The sequence below is a fragment of the Erpetoichthys calabaricus genome, chromosome 3 (genome assembly GCF_900747795.2).
Source record: "Erpetoichthys calabaricus chromosome 3, fErpCal1.3, whole genome shotgun sequence".
Taxonomy (NCBI): Eukaryota; Metazoa; Chordata; class Cladistia; order Polypteriformes; family Polypteridae; genus Erpetoichthys; species Erpetoichthys calabaricus.
Window position 1 is genome coordinate 76,311,536 of NC_041396.2, and position 22,050 is coordinate 76,333,585.

Genomic DNA, 22,050 nt, shown 5'->3' on the forward strand with positions numbered 1-22,050 from the left:
GATAGCATACAATTCAGAAGTCTCTGCCTCAGCATAGGCTTTCATTATTACACCTTTGCAAACAATGCTGCCATCTTGATATTGTAAACATAAGAATTGCTTATTACAATTACTTTTGAAATCACTTTAGTTGTTTTTGCCTGGTGCATCCTGAGACACCAGTACAAGAAAATCCCTACATATGATATTCTGTTTGACTCATCTTGATGTCTAGCTATGCAAGACAATGAGCTTTTTGGCTCTCTAGACCCTAAAAGTCCTCAGTTTTTGGACAATATTTTGGGCAAGAAATTCTACATTTACAATAAAGAGTAAACCTTTAGATGTCTTCAGCAAAAAGATCAGAAGGACTTGAAGCTGTGCATGTCACCATCTCTAGGGGTTCACCCCCAATGGGCTATGCGGGGTCGTTACTCTTTTTCACAAAGCTTTGAAAAAACTGGCGATCTGTTCAAGGTTACGTATTAAGAATATAATGTTATTTTTCATTTTTGATCCTTTCTTGGGAATCTAGCTCTCCATGGACCTCTATCAGAGGGTGAAAAGGACAAACTTCTATTACAATCTAGAATCTTTTGACTTTAAACATTTAAATTGAAGCATATCTCTCTATTATAAAAGGAAATCCTAGGACGAGACTTTCTCTGAGATAATTTCATAATAATACATTTTATTTATATAGCGCCTTTCCCATGCTCAAGGCACTTACAGAATATAATAAAGAACGGCAGAATATACAGTATATAGCATTGTACAAACCAGATAAATAAATAAAGAAGATTAAGACAGTAAATTCTGAAAAAAACAGACAACATAATTGATGGTCTAGCACACACATACAGGTTACATTGGCATCTTGACAGAGAAGCAAACTGAGTGAAAGGTAATAAAGTCAAGTAGAGCTAAAAGCCTTCCTGAACAGATGAGTTTTGAGTTGTTTTTTAAAAGAATTCATGGAGTCAGCTGACCTGATTAATTTTGGTAGGTCATTCCAGAGTCTGGGCGCTAATTTCAGGTCCTGCAAGACGAGACTTTTTGCCAAGAGATTTTGACAAGTCCCGCCCTCCTCTCAAACATTTACAACCATGCCCACAGTCCACTCACTTCTCATTCGTGTGAATGCTATTGTCAGACACAGTTCCTGCGCTCTCACATCCAAGGGGGGTCGTAAATAAAAGACAAAGAGTAGAAGACAAAGTAGATTGTCATAAAGAAGTTCAAAAACATTGGCGTGATTCACATGCAGAGCAGGTTAGAGATTATGAAAGTACTAAAATTAGAAAGTCTTAAAAAACTGGAAAATGGAAATTATTACTCGGTGAAATAACGGAACAGCGAAAAGAGATCGAACATATGGACATAGGTGATATGACAGAAATATGTAGATATTGTTCAGATTTAAACTTTAAATCGGAGACTTGTAGATTATCTAATTCATGTTGCCATCAGGGAAAAGTAATGTTTCTTCCCTATGAAGAGGCCAATTCACGAGAATTAAAAGATTTGTTTTTTGGTGAAAGTGAAATCCACATACACGAGAAGCAGAAATGTGAAGTGGCTGGCATGTAGCGTAGGTCAGGGGTTTGGTGAGCAAAGCGAGTTGGCGCCAAAGTCCCCTAGTACTTTAATGTACTTTTATTTCAAATATCTGACAAAACTATTGTTGTTTGTTATGTATTTCTACCTTATGAAGTAATGTAAATCATTACATTTCTTATGAAAAGTCCAAATTTTTAAATATTATTGATTTACCTCAACATTTCTGGAGCAAATACTTCTACATGAATCTTCTTACCTTAGTAAAATAAAGACTAAATGAAAAAGTTCTTGTTTCTTTGTTCAAACACTATATTCGTAAATAAGATACTAATGTAATATTTTCCTAAATGTTTAGGAGACTATAGTAAATACTGTGAATTGTAACAAATTTTTATGGACAACAGCTAATTCTTGGCTTTAATGGGCACCAGGGGTCTGTAAATAAGTTGATATGCAGCATGTGTGGCTTCATTTCCATAGTAAAGTACTTACTAGAAATAATTGCTACATTGCAAAAAGGTTTTCCCGCCCAGCAATTTACTACTTCCTAAAACAAACAGCATCCGCTATGGCTGAAATGATGCAAGTACAATGTAAACAGTAATCAAAATGAAAAAAAAAAAGTAAAGTGGGAATCTCAGGAAATATCTGAATTGAAATGATAAGAGGGCAACCTATAAATACAACCAGATGTAAAGTCAGAAAACATGCACATAACTAATAATACATGATAATTGAGAAGAACCTCTGTTTTGGTCTCATGCTTCACAAATACTGTGCTTTCTTTTCTATTAAATATAAAAGCAAATATACACAATGTGAAAAAAGTAACAAATACAACTTGTATTTATAATTTACTGAACAATGCTAACATGTGCTTATACATGTGGAGTTCTCATGTTCTCCCTGTGTTTGCATATTATTATTTTTCTTGATACTCCATTTTTCTTCCCACATTAACAAAAATGTGTGAGTGTGTTGGGAGTATGCATGAGAGTGTATTTCATGAGTTGATTTTTATTTTGTGCCTGATGCTCCAGCCTGTCATGAGACTGAAACAATTAAGTGGGTTTCACAATGTTATGTTATGTTATGTTATGTTATGTTATGTTATGTTATGTTATGTTATGAATGAAACATACATTTGCAGATTGTTCACGTTCTGAAAAAACTTAAATCTTTTGTAAAATTGAAAAGAAACATTTCAATTTATTTTTATATAATTCTCTTCATTGAATGCAGTGTCAGAGCACTTGTACAGGTTTTAGCTGTCCATTGTGGATGCCACATGGGCTGGACAGGCCCCGAGGAGAGGGGATGATTATTTACCCAGACGGGAGACTCCTAATAGGCAGATAGGCATCCCTGCTGGGCAGGAAGGAAGGATCGGAAAGGATGGATGGACAGCCCATTGAAAAGAAAAGATATTGCTGGGGGTTTGTTATTGCCCCAGCGTGCTAGATGGTGGCAACACCGGATATCGGTACCCAGTGGAAAGCCAGTAGGGCATGCAGGGAAATGTAGTCCAGCAGAGCAGCCCTGCTGGGGTCACTGGGTGCTGCAAGAGGGTGTTACAGGGAGACACACTGCCTGCTGTGATGGACTTCTGTATGACCCGGAAGTACTTCCATCAGGCAATGGCCCTGGCACTGGAAGTGCTCTCGGATCCTTAGTAAAAGGGAACACACTCCCTTGGCCAGGTGAGCCGGAGCTGGGAGGGAGAGACGCAACAAGGCAGTGCAGTGGAGAGAGAAATTGTAGTAGTGAATTGAATTGTGGAGAAAGAAAAACAACCTTTATTTGAACCCAGGACTGCAAGTGTTTGTTCATGTCGGGGTTTGGGGCTTGCTGACGCATGGTGTTCATCACACCATAATAACGAAACGTTAAACCATCATTCCTCTCTACTTAAAATAAGTAATCACTTTACAAGACAACATTAAAGGACAAGGGATCTATTTTCAATTAGCTCAGATGGCATAAAGTTGCCATAAAAAACTGAACCCATTTAATCAAAGAGCACAATTATGCACACCTCCACACGCACTTGTGGTTGGCCTATTTAGACTCGCCAGTTAAACTAATACACACCTCATCTGGATGGGAAGGAAACTTAGACAGCTGGAGAAACCCTACGCTGGGACTTGAGGGTAAATAGGCTCATGTTAAGAAATAAAAAGAATTAATTTTCACGTGAATACCTATTATTAAATAATTTTTGTGATGATGATTTCCAGTATCAAAGGAAATGTGTGCATGTTTCATGTCTGATTGACTGCGATGCTATTACAATATGCAAACATTGATCCTGTAGTAGCCAGTAGGTTGGGATTATACATTATATTCTGTTCTTTTTTGATTTTTAACACATTAATTGTAAAAACAGCTACACACAATTATGTCTTCCGAGGTTTGTAATTATGTATTAATCTTCTTTTCTATGTTTGCCTTTAAAGTTCAGATTACTCATTCATTCAGTCAAGCATTTTGTAAATATACTTATTTGCAATACAAAATTTTAAAAGGATTCCAGTTAACCATAATCAAAGTGGCCTGGGTTCTTTCCTAATTAGATTAAGAACATTTGAACATTAGAACAACCTAGCCAAGAACAGGCCATTCAGCCCAACAAAGCTCGCCAGTCCCATTCACTTAATTCTTTTAAAAAATCATCAAGTCTAGTTTTGAAAGTCCCTAAAGTCTTACTGTCTACCATACTACTTGGTAGCTTATTCCAAGTGTCTATCGTTCTCTGTGTAAAGAAAAACTTCCTAATGTTTGTGTGAAATTTACCCTTAACAAGTTTCCAACTGTGTCCCCGTGTTCTTGATGAACTAATTTTAAAATAGCAGTCTCGATCTACTGTACTAATTCCCTTCATAATTTTAAATACTTCAGTCATGTCACCTCTTAATCTTCTTTTGCTTAAACTATATAGGCTCAGCTCTTTTAATCTTTCGTCATAATTCAACCCCTGTAGCACTGGAATCAGCCTAGTCGCTCTTCTCTGGACCTTTTCTAGTGCTGCTGTGTCCTTTTTGTAGCCTGGAGACCAAAACTGCACACAGTACTCAAGATGAGCCCTCACCAGTGCGTTATAAAGGTTGAGCATAACCTCCTTGGACTTGTAGTCCACACATCGTGCTATATAACCTAACATTCTGTTAGCCTTCTTAATGGCTTCTGAACACTGTCGGGAAGTCGATAGCTTAGAGTCCACTATATCCACTTCAGTCATATCTCCTCTTTATCTTCTTTTGCTTGAACAGCTCTTTTAATCTTTTTTCATAATTCATCCCCTGTAGCCCTGGAATCAGCCTAGTCGCTCTTCTCTGGACCTTTTCTAGCATTGCTATGACCTTTTTGTAGCCTGGAGATCAAAACTGCACACAGTACACTAGATGAGGCCACACCAGTGCATTATAAAGGTTTAATATATCATGGAAAAAGTATATTGCTATTGCTTAAATTTGTCTATAAAATTAATTGTTGTGGAATGATAAACAAAATATAATTGACTAGTTTGTGCTGTAAATGGTGTGTCTTTCATGTTCAACAGTATTCTTTGCATAATAACTGCAAGTCCATAAATGATGATCATTTCAGTAGTAGAAAAACAATAGATTGCAAGTCTACAGTAATCAAACATTCTGTACTACTAGATGCTGACTATTACGAGTTTATTGCATATGCTCTTCCCTGAATATGGATGCATGCTAAATATAAAATAAAACAAAACTCAGTCTCATTAGTGAAATTAAAGACATCCTTGATAATGTAGGTGCTCATTAGTGTAAAAGATATAAGTTGACAATGGAGTTGAGGAAAACAAAAACTTAATCAATCTTGGAGAAAATAAGCTTTGGAATGTGTGTACAGCTTTTTCTTAAATGAATATTTTCTGATTTTTCACTACACACCAGTAAGAAAGAAAGAAAGAAAGAAAGAAAGAAAGAAAGAAAGAAAGAAAGAAAGAAAGAAAGAAAGAAAGAAAGAAAGAAAAGAATTTACCTGGACCTGTGCCTAGTGAGTTAATTAGTACCCCAAGGAAATCCCTCGCTTTATTAAACTTCAGTGATAATAGCCAAGCCTAACAGGTTTGAATACCACTTGCCCAAACATAAGAAAAGTGGGTGGAAAACTGCTTTATAATAACCTATTTCAGATTTTGTGCTTGTGAATTGCTTTCAGTAACTGATGCAAGGCAAAGGCCAACCAAATGGAAAAAGTTTCTTTAAGCTAAAGCAATAACTATACAAAGAAGTAACAGATTATAAACGTAAACCACAGCACCAAGCCAGGAGGCATAAACATGTGTTTTTAAACATGTAACTGCATCTGATGACACTCACTCCACTTAAGGTTATGAAAATGCAGAGCCATGTTTCTTCAATACACTTGAACCAGAGCCGCCTAGTCCAACTGTGTAGGAGTGAAACAGAAATCATTAGGGGCCTCTGTTGGGCTGCAGATTCACAGATGGTGTTTTCTTTCATTTAACTCCGCCACAGGCTCAGCGACAAGTTAATTGTTTGGCAGTAAATATTTTCAGACCCCAAGAATATATATTTGCATCAACAAGCCTGCCAATTTCTCACAATACTACAAAATAAAGTTTCTAAGATGGTCTGATAGCTGTTAACATTTTGAAAGAACATTACAAAAGATTTTTTTGGCTAATTCATCAAAACCTCCCTCTCTTAATAAAGAACCTTTTTCCAGTTTTTGTATGATAATTAAAATGAGCTGCTTTATTTATTCACAGTAAGGCACCTAAAACAGGTTTAGACTGAAAGAATGCTATTAACTATACTGTCCACCATTTGTTTTTTTATATGGGTGGTTACCTACCAGGTAACGTTTGTGGTTGGTCAGCAAGTTGGCTAACATCCACCACCCATACAATCAGATTGTGATTCAGACTACGAATGCCATGAATGTAATTACCCCGATCATACTGTGAAATAAACAACATGCCATGGCGCAACGTAAGAGGCTTCACAGCTGAAGTCTGAGTTTCGATTCACGAAAGGGGGTGCAGTGAGTGTGTACGCCTGATGAGCCCAGAATTAGGACGAAACACGTGTTGCGTACTCTTTGCATTATTTGACAGTAAAACTATTTCAACCATATATATATATATATATATATATATATATATATATATATATATTTACAGTACATATGAAGTTGCCACAGAATAAAAGGACATAAGAAAGGAAGAAGAGAAAAAGAGTAAGGTAACTATATTTGTGCAGTACATATAATAATAGCAATATATTTTATTTATATGCCACTTTTCTCAAAGCACTCTGGGTGTGCCCAAGAGCTTGACCTGATTCCAAATGACAACAAGGGATACAAAAGTAAAAACAGGAAAGAGATTTTTTTAACTAAAGAAAGAAGACCAACAGTGGTGAATTCCACTTTGGCATACAAATGTTAGGATCCTAATTTGGCATAAGCAGCATGAATGCATTGATCCATGATGGTGTTGCTAATACAATGGTGTGGAGAACTGTGTGATACTATCGATTCAGCACTTTTAAGGCATCTGAGAACTCTGGATGTCACAGAACTTGTTCAACTTCTTTTGAAAGAGAGATACAAATTTGAGTCACAATGGACAAGCCCTTGAAGGACAACAGAAAGAAGTAGAACAACAAGAAAGCCAGAAACATCCATAAAGGTCCAAGGACAAATTAGAAGACATACTCCTTTTAGACACATGACCCCCAGATTAGGTATAAAAGAAAGACAGAGGAACAGGGCAGGCAGTTGGCCAGCAAACACTGCATCAGGCAGACATCTCCATGAAAAAAAATTCTGGGACTTTTTTATTCTTTTTTTTCCTTTCAATAAGATTCCTTTTCCTAGAGTTAGGAATGGATTCAGCCTTTTTATTTTGACTTTGCCTATATGAGTCTCATTAACCCATTGGGACATTCTATTAAAACCTACATTAATCCCAGTTGGGTAATATATATATATAAAAAATACTTTTTAAAAACCACGCTTATATTAAGTTTAAAAGTGTACTAAAAAGTAAAAAATAAATCTCTCATACATCACTCGTAAAATAAAAGGTGGGCACTTTTGCTAAGATTTTAAGAAGTGTTTTTTGAATCTTGATTGATGAAAAGCGCCCACGCTTTTATTTTATGAGTGATGTATGAGAGACTTATTTTTTACTTTTTAGTACACTTTTTACCTTAATATAAGTGTGGTTTTAAAAAACTATATATATATATATATATATATATATATATATATATATATATATATATATATACTGTATATATACTGTATATATGACCCTGTGTTCGGATTCAGCGGGTTGGAAAATGGATGCATGGATGGATGGATGGATATTTTAACACTTCCTTTAATATTTCTGTCCGTTACTACCACCATCTATTGGTGAAATCTTGAACTATTCGTCATATGAAAAATTCATTTCTTAATTAAAATGGGTTAATTGATCAATTAGTGAAACTGATTATTGATTCATGTATTGTCATCAGAAGTGACTAAGTATACAAAATTTCAAGTCATTTGGACAATAGGAAGTGGGTTAAATATCGATTACAAGATTTATACCAGACAACAAACAGGTGAAGTTAAAAAAAATAAATAAATAAGCATGGTAATAATAATAAAATACCAGTCTGCATTTGAATAAATCATTGTTTATTTTTATTTTTGTTTTTTTTTACCTAAAAAGGGGGAAAATAAAGGTACCAGCATGTCTCGTTTTACTAATATCATTCCCAGTTTAGCGTGTATGCTGTATATGCACAAACTGTGTGCTGTATTGTAACATTTTAGAGTGTGCAAGACACTTAATCTTGCAGCAAACACACCAACTCCGTAAACAGTAAGAAAATGAAATACAAGCTGCAGACGCTCTTCTTTACCACTAACAGTTATATCTGTGAATCTGCTTCATGACACATTTAACAGCACATAAACCGAGGTCCAGGACAAGCTGCAGTGGCCATTAAAGGTGAATCTTATTTCAGCTGCATTGTATAGTGCATATGCTGCCACACAGAATATCTTTACCTAAGTCAGGCTTAGAGACAGGTACTTTACTTGTTTGAAAATGCCATATTTTACTGAAGTCTAACAATAAAAAAGGAAATCAACAATATTTACAAAGCACAAGAACAAAACAAAAAAGGCATCTATAATTCTGGGCATAACTAAGTAGGTGCGAAGCACTCAGTCCCTCTGTGGGAAGAAGTTAGTCACCTTCTTTTCATCTCGCTAATACGTTCCTCTCACTTCCTATTGAATTTTCTTTTTCGGGTTCATCTTCAAAACCACACATTCCTTGATCAAAGTTATGAGCTCAATTAGCCCTTTCCACAGTCTGATGCGTTCACATATTAATGTAATCCTTAGACGTTTGAAGCTTTATATTTTAGCAGAGACACATAAAACAAAAACAATAAAACATTGCTCTTATGCTACATAGGGTTCTTTAAAAAGAAAATGTAGATAGATAGATAGATAGATAGATAGACAGACAGACAGACAGACAGACAGACAGACAGACAGACAGACAGATAGATAGATAGATAGATAGATAGATAGATAGATAGATAGATAGATAGATAGATAGATAGATAGATAGATAGATAGATAGATAGATAGATAGATTTTTTTTTGTTCCTATTCAAGAAAATCATTATAACAAGATCAAGATGATAAAATCCACTAATATACCATATAATATAACAAAAAATAAGGTCTGTGTTTCTAGTCCCACTGAGCAATCTGATTGGTCAGTTGTTGTTTTTTTTTTTTTGATTGGTCAGTTTGGCTTTGGTGACACAATGAAAAAGGAAGTGCGAGTATGAGACACGCGAGGAGGAATAAAGGCATAGGAGGCATGCTGAGAGTCCCCTTCAAAGATAGAAAGTATAAAAGCTGACAGGAGGCAAACAAGGTGTCCCAAAATGGCAGCGTCTAAGAAGCAGGCTTTATGGGAATGCGCTCGAAAGAGGGAATGCCAGTCAAGAGAGGTTCACACACATGAGGATGCAGAGCCAAGGCACTGAAGGTACACTCAGGGCAAAAGATAGCAAATATTTTTTTGATTATTCTATTACCTGTCTTTGACAGGTATTATGGCCAGTAACCTAAAAATTCTCCCCATAATAATACTTTAATTTCATATTTCTGGTCTGGTTAATTATGTTTCAAATCACAAGAACTTTCTCTTTCGTTCTGAATAAACAAAGTTCAGACAGAAAACATGTGCTGACATTTAAAATAGCAATCATGGTGATTTCTGTAGTTATACATATAATAGTGTGCCACAATGCTTTAATGCATCAGTGTCTCCTAGGATGTAAAACAAACAAATATCATATAAAAAGGAAGTGTAAATGACACACACAAAAGTAGGGCTACTTCAACCCAAAGATGATTTTCTCTGTTTTTCCCTGACTCAAAGTAATGGACCACTCGCTCTGATGTTTGGAGGTGCCCCTGCAGTCCACAAATGCTGTTAACACTAGAATTACCAAAGCCTACGAAAAAACCCATAAATCCGGCTCACCTTAAATCCCTTTGCACCTCTCAGTCAGCGTCTTTTGTCTTGTAAATGTGCCTATAAAGACAAGCAGCAAGCAGTCTACTATTCCATCCCCCCACCGCCGCAGAACGGCCACAAAGTAATCCCAGTTCCAGCCTTCATTATCTGGGAGTGAAGTGCAGGAGTTTTAGATTGGAAATAATATATCGTTATTTGGAACATATGCATTTCATGTGTGTTCCGTTTCTACAATAATCTGTGTAAACACATCGTTAAAGCAGAAACATTTTTCATAATTTAGTAATAATAAGGGGCTTCGCCCCCTGCTCACTTCGCTTGCCAACCCCCATGTTTGGTTTTCTGGACACACTTTTAAGATTTTTTTTTCTTTGAATTGTTGCTATTTCATTAGTTTCACTTTTATTTCAGAACTTCTGTAAAAACAATATTTGGAATCTTTCGAGTCCAAATATGCTGAATCTTTTAAATGAAGTCAGTGAGACATGTGTTTAATGACTTTGTCAGGTTAGAGATAATGAAAACTGGAATTCAAAAGACCCCAAAAAAACGTAGGCGCGAAACACATGCAGAGCAAGATACAGAATATGAAAGCAGCAAAAAAACGAAAGTGTCAAAAAAAAAACTAAACTTCGCATTAGCGCAAAAAAAGAGAAATTATTACTTGGAGAAATAACTAAAAGGCGAATAGAGATTGAATATATGGACATAGGTGATATGTCAGAAGTATGTAAATATTGTAAGGCATAGAAGTTTTAGTCAGAGAATTTCAAAAACATGTTTTACCTCACATGCATTTATTGGTTACTTTGCAAAAACAATTATTAACTGATGATGATGTAGATCGCTTTATCTGTGCTGAAATTCCAAACAGAGAAACCTATCCTGAGTTATCTCTAACCTGCTCTGCTGGTGTTTCGCCCTTTTGTTTTGTAACCTCTTTATGACTTTTCACTTTGTTTTCTACTCTGTCTTTTATCTCTGACCTCACTTTGTCCTGCTTTTCTTTCAATGACACGGACACCTGGTCCGTGTTTGATTATTTTCCCTTTTTCGAGTATTAATTTCCGTTTGTTTGCGCTACTACGATCTTTACTTTCTTTTTTTATACTTTCTAATTTTCCTACTTTCATTTCTTTAACTTTCTCCACATTTGAATCGCGCATACGTTTTTGGTTTTTTTTTGAGCCTTTCAAATGCTCTGCTTTCATAATCTGCTTTGCATGTGTATAGCGCCAACGTTTGTCTTTTACTCTGTCTTTTAATTCTGAGCCCGATTGGACGTGCTTTGTTTCATTTCCACTTGTTACGGGCTGATAATTACTTGCCTTATTTTCTGAATTTGCACCTAGATTATTTTTTCTTTTTCCTTTCCAACGCTTTTGAGTCTCTTTTCTCCGTGCTGATTTCTTCTTCGCTTATTCGTCGACATTTCATTTATAACATATGTCCTTATACGCTTTATATGCGCTGAGACCCTGGATCTGTATGTGCTTAAATCCTTCACAAGACTGAATGTTCTGCTGCCCCGTTGTCCTTTTTGATAGATTGTAAGTAGGGCATATCTTACAAGAATCTCATGTTCTACGTCATCACGAGACGGTCCTGCGTCTATCTCTTGGCACAATGTCTCATGTTTACGGTCCCCGGGAGAAGTACCCTGGCAAGTCTCTTTGGTCTCGCGGGTCTTTTAAATGTCTTCCAAGAAGATCACGTATCGTAGCCTTGCTTTTGCTTTCCAGGACAGGATTTCTTTTTATAATAGAGAGAAATGACAAAATGTAGACATAAACTATATAATGTGTAAAGCCGGTAGGGGGATGGAATAGTAGGCTGCTTGCTGCTTGTCTTGATCGGCACATTTACAAGGCAAAAGACGCTGACTGAGAGGTGCAAAGGGATTTAAGGTGGGCCGGATTTACTAGTTTTTTCGTAGAGTTTGGTAATTCTAGTGTTAAAAGACCAGTCACCCAAGACTGCTCTGTCTTCCTTCTCCAGCACAGAGTAGAACCCCAAAAGATTTCCACAGGTAATTCTTGATGCCTCCTACAAGTCTAGAGGATAGAGCTTGGCCTTGCTGGTGGCTTTACATTTAACTGCTTAAATCCAAAACTCTTGGGCTCAAAGTACTCTTGTCACCTTAACAGATAAATCCATAAAACAGATCTTTTTATTTTATTTCTTAGTGGAACTTTTTTCCAAATTCAAACAGAAGTCAGATTGATAAAAATGTATCAAATTAAAGATGTAAACAAACTCAAAGACATAATAGTCCCAATCCTGACAGCTCATAAAAAGATATTGACTTTTGATCAGAAATTCACCTTTCAATAGCCTAAGCAAGGTTCAGAAAAGGAGCTTTTGAAGCCAATCCATTTGTACACAAATTGACACATGTCTACACATGCACAAGTAGACCAACAATATTACCTTAAGCAGCATATCTCATCTCTTTGATTATGTTATCAGTGAGTAACACCCAAAAGGCAAATCAGTAAAAAGTAAATAGAAAAATAATTTTAAAAAAAATCATACTTCACAGTGTTAAACACTGCCATGTCCTGAGAGCAAGCAGATCCCTCAGCAGAGATATCCTTTCCCAGGTCAGTCATCATTCTGTGACAGAGCATTTTCCTGTTCTGAGCCAGAAGCCCACCTCTCTTAGGCAATATCACCACAGTATATACATTAATATAGGCACAATAATATGTGCTGATGGTTTTTCACTACAGAGACTTGGATTTGTTCCTAGTCCTTTTATTTTTTATAGAGTTTGCACATTCTTGCCACTTGGGTTTTTACTTTTCTCTCCAACATATCACAGATGTGTATGTTAACTGTCAACTATAAACTGGCCATTTTAAGTGAATATATGCATGTATGTGAGTGTGCTCTGCAAATGGCTGCCAAACCATTGCAACCACATCAATTTTTACTAACATATTGTTAAACAAACTGGAAGTGGTTTATTTTCTACACATTTATACATGTGTTTGGGACATTGCGAGCATATGGCTTGATGACTTAACGTGTGGATTATGCAAAATGAATAATGTGATATTTCTGATTTGTTGCCGTCCAGCCTTAGTCACTATAGACGTCTGTTCCATCAGAAACTTTGTTATCTCCATTCTTCATGAAAACATTAACTAACGCACTAAACTATATAGGTTAAGTAACATATCAAAAAAAATTAATTTTCATTTGCATTGGAGTATTCAATTATTTAATTTTAACACTTGTATCACAGAATGAGCCATAACAATAGACACAGAATGTCATGAACATAAAGGAAAGGTGTTTTTGGATGCCAGTAGCACACACTTGAAAACCTGGGCTGCACAACATCAACTTACTAGTGCTACTATTCATGTGAAGCTGCTGCAGGGCATTAGCTGTTGAAACTGCAGATTAATAGTCTTTCTTATGAGATAAGTTGGAGGACCTGCTTGCATTCTCCCAACCTCTCCTTTCGCTTTATGCAATAAGGCAAACACAAACCTAACTCAGTTATATCTATGGATTGACAGAGTCAGGAATAAATACAGTTAAGCCATGAAAATAATCCCCTCCTCTACTTTTGAAACATGGGTCTAACTGCTGCAATGTAGAGATGCAACCTACATCTCTTGACTCTCTCACCTTTGCTGAAACTTGTTAATTTCATCTATTTTAGCAAACAGCGAACAATGATCCCATATTAAGTGGATGAGTAATGCTGAAGAAGAGGGCTGGAATCATTATTTGTGCTTAAATTGCAACATTCTACTTTAGTAATATAATTACCCCACATACATCTGAAAATTAACCTTTTTGAGAAATATTTAAATTTACCTGAGTATGGACAGGTCATTAGATAATCTGTAATCATGAATTTGAATGTTGATATTATGACAGGAATCAGGTAAATTCTTACCACCTACCAGCAGTAAATAACTAATTAGGTGCATTTTTACTGGAAGTTGGATGTAATACTCTCATTAAAGATTTGATACTTACAAAATGTGCTTTTGCAGCTTATTTGTAGAGGTTGTAATGTTTAAGCTTGCCTCTTGGCGGTCATGCAATACCTTTTTACTAATCTGGCAGCACTGTAAAAATACAAATCTTTTGAAATTGGTGAAATCATGACTGAGCAAAGATATGGAAACACACACTTTAAATCTTGTATTCAGCAATGGTTATCAATGGCTCTAGTATCTTCTCTCTTTTTATTTCTTTCATTGTCATTTATATGTGTGTTTGTAATTTATGCTATTGAATATTTTTGCTTTCTTTTTTGTATATTATTACTTAGTGACTATTACTTTGTTTATTACTCATTTTATATTTTTCACTAAACGTTAATTGTGTATTTCATAGTTCTTTCTCTTATGTTTCTTGTTGTCAGCATCTTGAACCCTAGGGGGTGGTGTCCCCTAATGTTGCAGCTGAAGGACTGCAATTTGTCTGAAGAAGGGGCCTTGAAATACTGCCTCGAAAGCTTGCATACTGTAATCAGTTCAGTTAGCCAATAAAAGGTGTCGTTTTGCTTCACTTTTCATTGCATCCATAATGGCTAACACAGTAAAACACCCTACCGCTACATGTAACTATCAGGAAATTGTTGCTGTCTTTGCCTTTCAAAAACGTTTCATACTTTAGGAGGGGCAAGATGGAACATTTTGAGCATGGACACATAAGCTGGCATGTGCTGACTTGGCAGCAATGTCACCCCTAACAGGAAGCATCATGAAACATCAGCTTTTCCATTTTTATTTACATCTGTTCACGTCTTGTCACTGTGTTACTTTCACATTTACTATTTTGATAGCAGTTGTTTTTATGTTAATTTTTGTGCAAGTCTCTTTTGCCTTATACTAGTTACAAGTCTGTGTTTTTTGGTTTTGTCTTTAAGAGTTAGTTTATATTACAACGGTACTCATGTTGATCCACGTAAGTGGGACAGGTGAGAGAAATAAACTTCAGTTTTCAGATCGTTTTTTTGGCTACTGCTAGAATGTTAGGTCTTCTATCGAAATGTGATGTTTCTTTTGTTTTGGTCTCTCTTTTGTTGGTTAAAGCATTTGAGTATTAGCAGAAAATTGACCTTTTAAGTGACTGCTGGTCATAACATTAACCACCCTGGTTCTTTATTTTGATAAACACAATCATTAAACTAGCATTAAATGCACAATGTGTGGTGCGGCCAAACCATGAAAATCTAAAATATGATGTAATACTGTCAGGCGTTAAAGATGTGCTCTTGTATTCAAACACTCCCCTGTTCCTATCTCATGCATTCTCAACATTCAGTGACAATTTCATGTATGATTACAGATTCATCAAAGTATATCATTATGATTTTTATTATAATTTCAAAGTGAACAATTTCAATTATATTTCATAATAAGCACCGTAAACAGAATGCATTATTACTAATATATATTCTGCTTTAAACATTGCATTTTAGAAGCTTTAGCAGGTAGTCTGATACTTTATGCAACAAATGAATTAAAATATGCTTCAGGCATATCATGCAAAACAAGAACAGCAAAAGCATAAATTACATTTTGTTTTGTTTGGTTAAGTGTACTACTTATTTTGAAAACATTCCATTTTCTAAAATATGATTTAAAATGAATTAATTGATTAACTGATTCAAATGTGATGGGTTTTCATTTCTATAATCATCATTTATAAAGATATTTACATGATAAAAGTAAATAATTTGCTTAGTTTTTAAATAATAAATATTGCTTGCTTATTTAATAAATGATCTACAAAATTTATTTTTTGCACAATATTAATAACCGATTTATTTAATCACTAGACATTAAGCCCGTTACAATAACGGGCGCTAGAACAGTAGTCCATAAACATTAGTAGTAACAGTCTATATTAAATGGCAAGGGACCTTTTACCTCATTAAATTTTTACCATAAAATGCCTGTAATTTTCTCTGACAGTAATACTGGCTTTGCTGTCCACAGTACTGTATGCGTTTAATTTTCTGTCACAACAGTGGGCAATCAGCAGATTCTCTCCAGCAACTGATGTAATGTGCATGAAAATACAGGTAAATCTACTTTTACTTTACACTTTACCGGGCCAAGCTTTCTTTATCGCAAATCTGACATCCTCAGAGTGAACATTTGCACAACAATGGGGAAGCTAGTCTCCGCGTCTCAGTACCCGATTGGATTTTTTGTGCCTTATGTTTTAGGTCTTACCTCATTTACCGAAATTCAATTGGATTTACCGCGCGATATTTTATAGGTCCCGCCCTCTCTGTCTTGTGTGACACGTCAGGTGGCCTTTGAAGCATCTGCTTTGAAGCATCGCACCATGCCCCGCGTATGTGCACTTCACCAGAAGACACACACACATGGACACTGGACGCACACAGGGGTTTTATTAAAGAGGATGCACTTGCTAAAAAAGCTTATTACTAAAGTAATATTTATTTGCTTGTTTCGTAAAAATATGCCACCAAGGTAAAACCTTGATCAATAGAATAGCTTGATGAGCCAGTGATATTTGGAAACCACAATGGAAGGAAAATGACTAGAATGGAGAAGGTGATTACCTCAGTTTAATAAAGAGATGGACCTACAGGAAGTGGACAAATCCAATAGCAGAGATACTTATAATATTTAGTCGATATGCTCAATGACAAATTAAGCCAAAAAGACATTATATTTTTTCTGTACACTTACTTGATATGGGTAGAGAGTCACTCCATTGCCTCTTGAAATGGACCAAGTCCCATCTAGGTACTGGTGGGCCTGTATTGCAACAGAGCTCATGATGTTGTTGCCGTTGTTGGGGCTGGTTGGCATCTGACTGACTGATTTTCCAGAATGTCCAGGAGAGCCAGTCTTCTTCTCCAATCCATTAGTAATACCAAGACTGTTGGGCTTGCTGGAATGCTTGCCAGGCAGCAAACCTGTGTAGCCTGGATTTTGGGTATAAGCAGCAGGAACAAAGGGCCAGTCCCGAGGAGCCTGAAGGGCACCCACATGACGAGACCCACCCAATGATGGAATGTTAGAAGGAGGAGGTGATCCTGGAGACATGTCATACTGCTCAAGGGATGTCGTCTGATCAAGTGTCAGAACCATCTGGATAGCCTCCTGCTTAAGCTGGTTCAAGTGTGTGGCACAGATGTCACATCGGTTGTCTTTGTCATTCCAGGCTTTGCGGGTTGTGTTTGGCACTTGAAGCTTGTCATGAATCAGGGATGGGAATAAAGGATCCTAGATAGAAGACACAAAAATAAATTATGTATTAATTAATGTGCACAGTTGAGATTACTTATCTGATGCCTGTAAAATATAAGTGCAGTTCATATCAATTTATAGTGTTGCACAGCATTCTTATTCACAATTAGTCAGTCAGTCATTTCCAACCCACTATATCCTAACACAGGGTCATAATCAAGTGTCTATCTATTTATAAAAAAAGTATCTATCTATCTTTCTATCTATCTATCTATCTATCTATCTATCTATCTATCTATCTATCTATCTTTCTATCTATCTATCTTTCTATCTTTTTATCTATCTAGCTATCGATCTATCTATCTATCTAAACACCAGTGTAATAAAATTAAATACGGAAAATATTCAATAAAGGAAAATTGACCTCATCCATGAAATAAATTTTGAACAGCTGTGATATCATCTGTCCATGAGCTCTTGTGCATTGCCTGGTAGTGTTACTGTGCACAGTTATCTGCAAAGCATTATCACTCCTATTGGCTAAATTTTGGAAAGTATTGGAAGATCATTGGTAAAGCAGGCAATTACAACATTATTGCATATATTACATGGGTAACATAAGAATGTCAGCATTAGAAGGCAATAAAATAATTGCAGGCCGAGGGGAGGGGAAAGCGTGACGTCAGGAGTGGGGTGCTGGGCAGGGCCCTCCTCCTTCATGCGCCAGCCTCCGTTCGAGTCGGTCTACCCATCACCACGTTTTGAAGCGTACCTTGCCTCCGTTTAGCTAGCGATACCTGTTGGTTTATTGATTCTTAAAGTTTCTCCTGTTTCACAACTATGTGGGCTGAGCAAGTACTATAAAATAATATCCCTTTAAAAGCAACCATCAAGGAATCCATTTTTAGACCCATTTAAATTAAATAAGGGTAAAGCCAAAGGCCAAAATCTACCCTGAATGGGGTGACAGCCTTAAAAAGACGTTGCTAAGCTGTCAATATTTCTAACACATTTCCTCAATATTTTTGAGCAAAGGGAACTATTTCAAAATGCCTTGTTAATATATTTTGATTTCTCAAAAGTGGTTATTAAGTAAATAACAGTCATGAACTAAGGCACACCATTGTGAGTTTAGCTTATAACCAATTTTCACTGGGTCTTGCTGTTTTCTTTATTTTAAGACTAGAGGCCTTTTTTGTACATTTCCCAAGAGCCAAATGTAGAGCACACCAAACATGTAAAATAGTTAAAAACCACCAGAAAGGCTAAGAACCCTGTAAAATTTCATAACAACATAACTACTGTTGTTAGTTATAATCCATCTTTATTAGGCATTCAGGCATTTTGCCTCTATGGCTAAAAAGAAAGAAAGAAAGAAAAACACCGAGCAGCACTACATTATGCAAACACAAATTGAATTATAAATCACAGTACTTTGCAATGCAGCAGTGCTAAAAGTCAGCAGATTTACAGTATATTAGGAGCACAAAATCTAAAGTTTTTCCTTTTTTCTACTTTCAATGAAAAATGACCATTCCAGAATGTGAAATGTGAGACATTTTAGAAGTCATTTGATGAAATAATGAAAAATAAATGTTTTCCAAAAAAATCTCAAAAACAGACTACATTTTGAAGGCATTTGCCTGCCTTTGTCTGCCCTTTTTCTATTTTCAGCTGTAAATCAGTTTAGCATGCATGCAGTGCCATGCTATAAAACCTGCCATCTTGCTAAATGAAAAACTAAAACACAATTTGCTGTTTTAATTAGAGAAGGCATTTTATAGTTTCTATTTATCTCAATTTTTACTTCTTAAGGAATTGTAATGGGGAAATTTATAGCACACACCTCTTTGTATCCAACCATAGCACTGAAGCATAAAAATTCCTTAAAAAAGATAATACTTTAAAAAAGAATATCCACTGATGCAACGAGGCAGTGGTCAGTACTGCAGTCATACAGCTCCAGGGACAAAGGTTCGGTTCCCAAGGCGGTCACTGTTTATATTCCTTTTCTGAGCTCTCACTTCTACTATGGCATGCCAAAGACGTGTGTGTTATATTAACTGGCGGCTCTCTGAGTGTGGGTGAGAACCCAACCTGGAGGGAGTTACAGTCCATCACAGGACATGTTTATGTTCACATCCACACTCACTGGCAGACTGTCAATTAATTATCACCAAATGTGCTCAGATGTATGCCTTTGAAATGTGGGACCACCCCAAAAAATCCACACAGAGACAAGGAGAATGTGCAATCCCAACCCTTGGGATAGGATCTGTAAATTCTATAATATTAATCACATAATTCAAAAGATGTCATCTGTTCAGTTTTGTTTTTCTTGTTTGTGAAGTATTTTAAATCACTTATTCTTTATACGTTTTATAATGTCTCTCTCTAAATGTCTTAGTGTTGAGCCTTTTTCTAACTTGTTTTAATGCTAATAGAACAATGGAGGTTGCCTTTAGTGAGACAGTCCCCTTTTGCCCCTTTCCAGTTTTAGTTAGGACAGGTCACTCATTATTCTCAGAAAGACTTAGCTTGATAGACTTGAGCGACTTCTTATTCTTGGTATCATCATGTGGCACTTGGTGCCAGTGCTCTACTGCCAAGTTGTTTGCCGGCCATGAAAAAATCATCTCAGCTAAAGGAGCACTGGAATCAATGGGTAGAAAGGTCCTTTCATCAGATTGGCTGGCCCAGCACTGACTTAGCAGTAGAATGGCCAGTAAGGGGAGGCAGCTAGTTGGCTGCGGTCTCCAGAACACTGACTATGCCTGGCTTGTCTGAATCCTTTTTTACAATCTGGTTCTGGTTCTACAATTACCTGATGGACAGATATTGTGGGTGGCACAGTGGCGCAGTGGGTAGTGCTGCTGTCTCGCAGTTAGGAGACCAGGGTTCGCTTCCCGGGTCCTCCCTGTGTGGAGTTTGCATGTTCTCCCTGTGTCTACGTGGGTTTCCTCCGGGTGCTCTGGTTTCCTCCCACAGTCCAAAGACATGCAGGTTAGGTGCATTGGCGATTCTATATTGTCCCTAGTGTGTGTGTGCGTGCACTGTGGTGGACTGGCGCCCTGCCCAGGGTTTGTTTCCTGCCTTGCGCCCTGTGTTGGCTGGGATTGGCTCCAGCAGACCCCCATGACCCTGTAGTTAGGATATAGCGGGTTGGATAATGGATGGATGGACAGATATTGTTGTTTTCCATCTATATAAATTAGTCTCTAATTTATTTCTGATGTATTTGACCAAATCTTTATCTGTATATGTGATAGTTCTGTATTAGCAAGTGGTATAATCTGTTCTTTGCGTTGTAGTTTGTACTCGTGTATTGTATTCCAGAGATGGCCATCTAGCTCTGTGAAGAAGAGTACTTGTGTTCCATTTTGTTTAATGGATTAAACAAATTTTTTGGACACCCATTGCACACCCAACCTAACTGAAAGGGGTAGCTCTCCCTCTCTCTCTGAATTGCCTTTCCCAGGATTTCTTCCATTTTTTTCCCTACATAATTTCTTATTTTTTAAAATTTTATTCTTGTTTTCTTAAGGAGCCAAGGCTGGGGAGCTGTCAAAAATCAGGACCTGTTAAAGCCCATTGAGGCATTCCCTTTGTGATTATGGGCTATATAAGAAATAAATTATTGCTGTTGTACAAAAAAGACATTGTGCTTTTTTTAAATTAATCTGATTATATTTTTGAAAGACAGAATCATTCTGTTACTCACTGCATTCCAGTTTAGACAGGACTATTTAAAAGGTAATTCTTCTAAGACCACAGGCTGGACTATGAAGCCAATGGTCTATGGAGAGTGATGGAATTCCCATTTGGCTTTTTTTATGCTCGTAAGCGTTAACAGGCTGGATGTTCATTAACAGGATTAATGTGGTATCCCTTCTGTTTATCACTAATAGAAAGAATGACTACACGTTGACTGTCTGCAGCGACCTTCCACTGTTATGCTCCATTGTTACACAAATCACTCTGCCACCAAGGCATTACCAGCCTGGGGACTAAACATCACCAATCAATAACTAAAAACACAAGCCCCTGACATTTTGGAATTTCCAGATATATTTTTTTCTGAAGCACATAATGAGATTGTGGCTCTTTTCCCAATAAACAGAATACTGCACTGCTAATTTGTCAATCTGTGTCTAACTGTGAACAGATTTAAAGGCTAGAAGGAAGTAACAGGCTTTCAGCAAAAACAAAACTCTGAGCAAAAGTCATAGATGAGATGCATATTTGTCTTCACAGGTGGCGCAGTGGTAATGCTGCTGTTTTGTAGTAAGGAGATTGTGGGGTTGCTTCCCGGGTCCTCCCTGTGTGGAGAGCTATTTGAGTAGTGAGAAAAGTGCTATATAAATTTAAAGAATTATTATTATTAATTATTATTTGCTGCTCGAATTGGTAGACAATCCAACAGTTCAATAAGCAGGTTTAGTAAAGTAATGAAGTAATAAAGTAATATTCTATGTTACCTTTCAATAATACTGTTGCTTGTGCTTGTCAATTGTCAGCCTTACAAAATGTTTTCAGAATAATTTCTTTTTAAGTGATATTATTGAACATTAAAATATTAAAGCCTAACAATATTCCAAAAATAGAAGTAAATCTAAAGAAGGCACACTGAAATTCAGATAAGTAAGATCCTGTTAAGTGACTTGTGTTGATCTTGAAGACAGGAAAATTCCTCTTTGAGTATTGTAAAGACCACAGCTTTTCAGGGCACATTGGACCTGTTGCTAG

At 36.5% G+C, this 22,050-nt stretch overlaps 1 protein-coding gene across 1 annotated transcript in view; it reads right to left on the reverse strand.

The window, feature by feature from the left end:
- The window catches only part of kif26ba (kinesin family member 26Ba), a 383,822-nt gene that overhangs the window by 196,439 nt on the left and 165,333 nt on the right, over positions 1 to 22,050 (reverse strand). Inside the window, exon 3 of the mRNA XM_028796933.2 lies at positions 16,801 to 17,340. Within this exon, the coding sequence (XP_028652766.2) occupies positions 16,801 to 17,340 (540 nt within the window). The remainder of the gene's footprint in view (positions 1 to 16,800; positions 17,341 to 22,050) is intronic.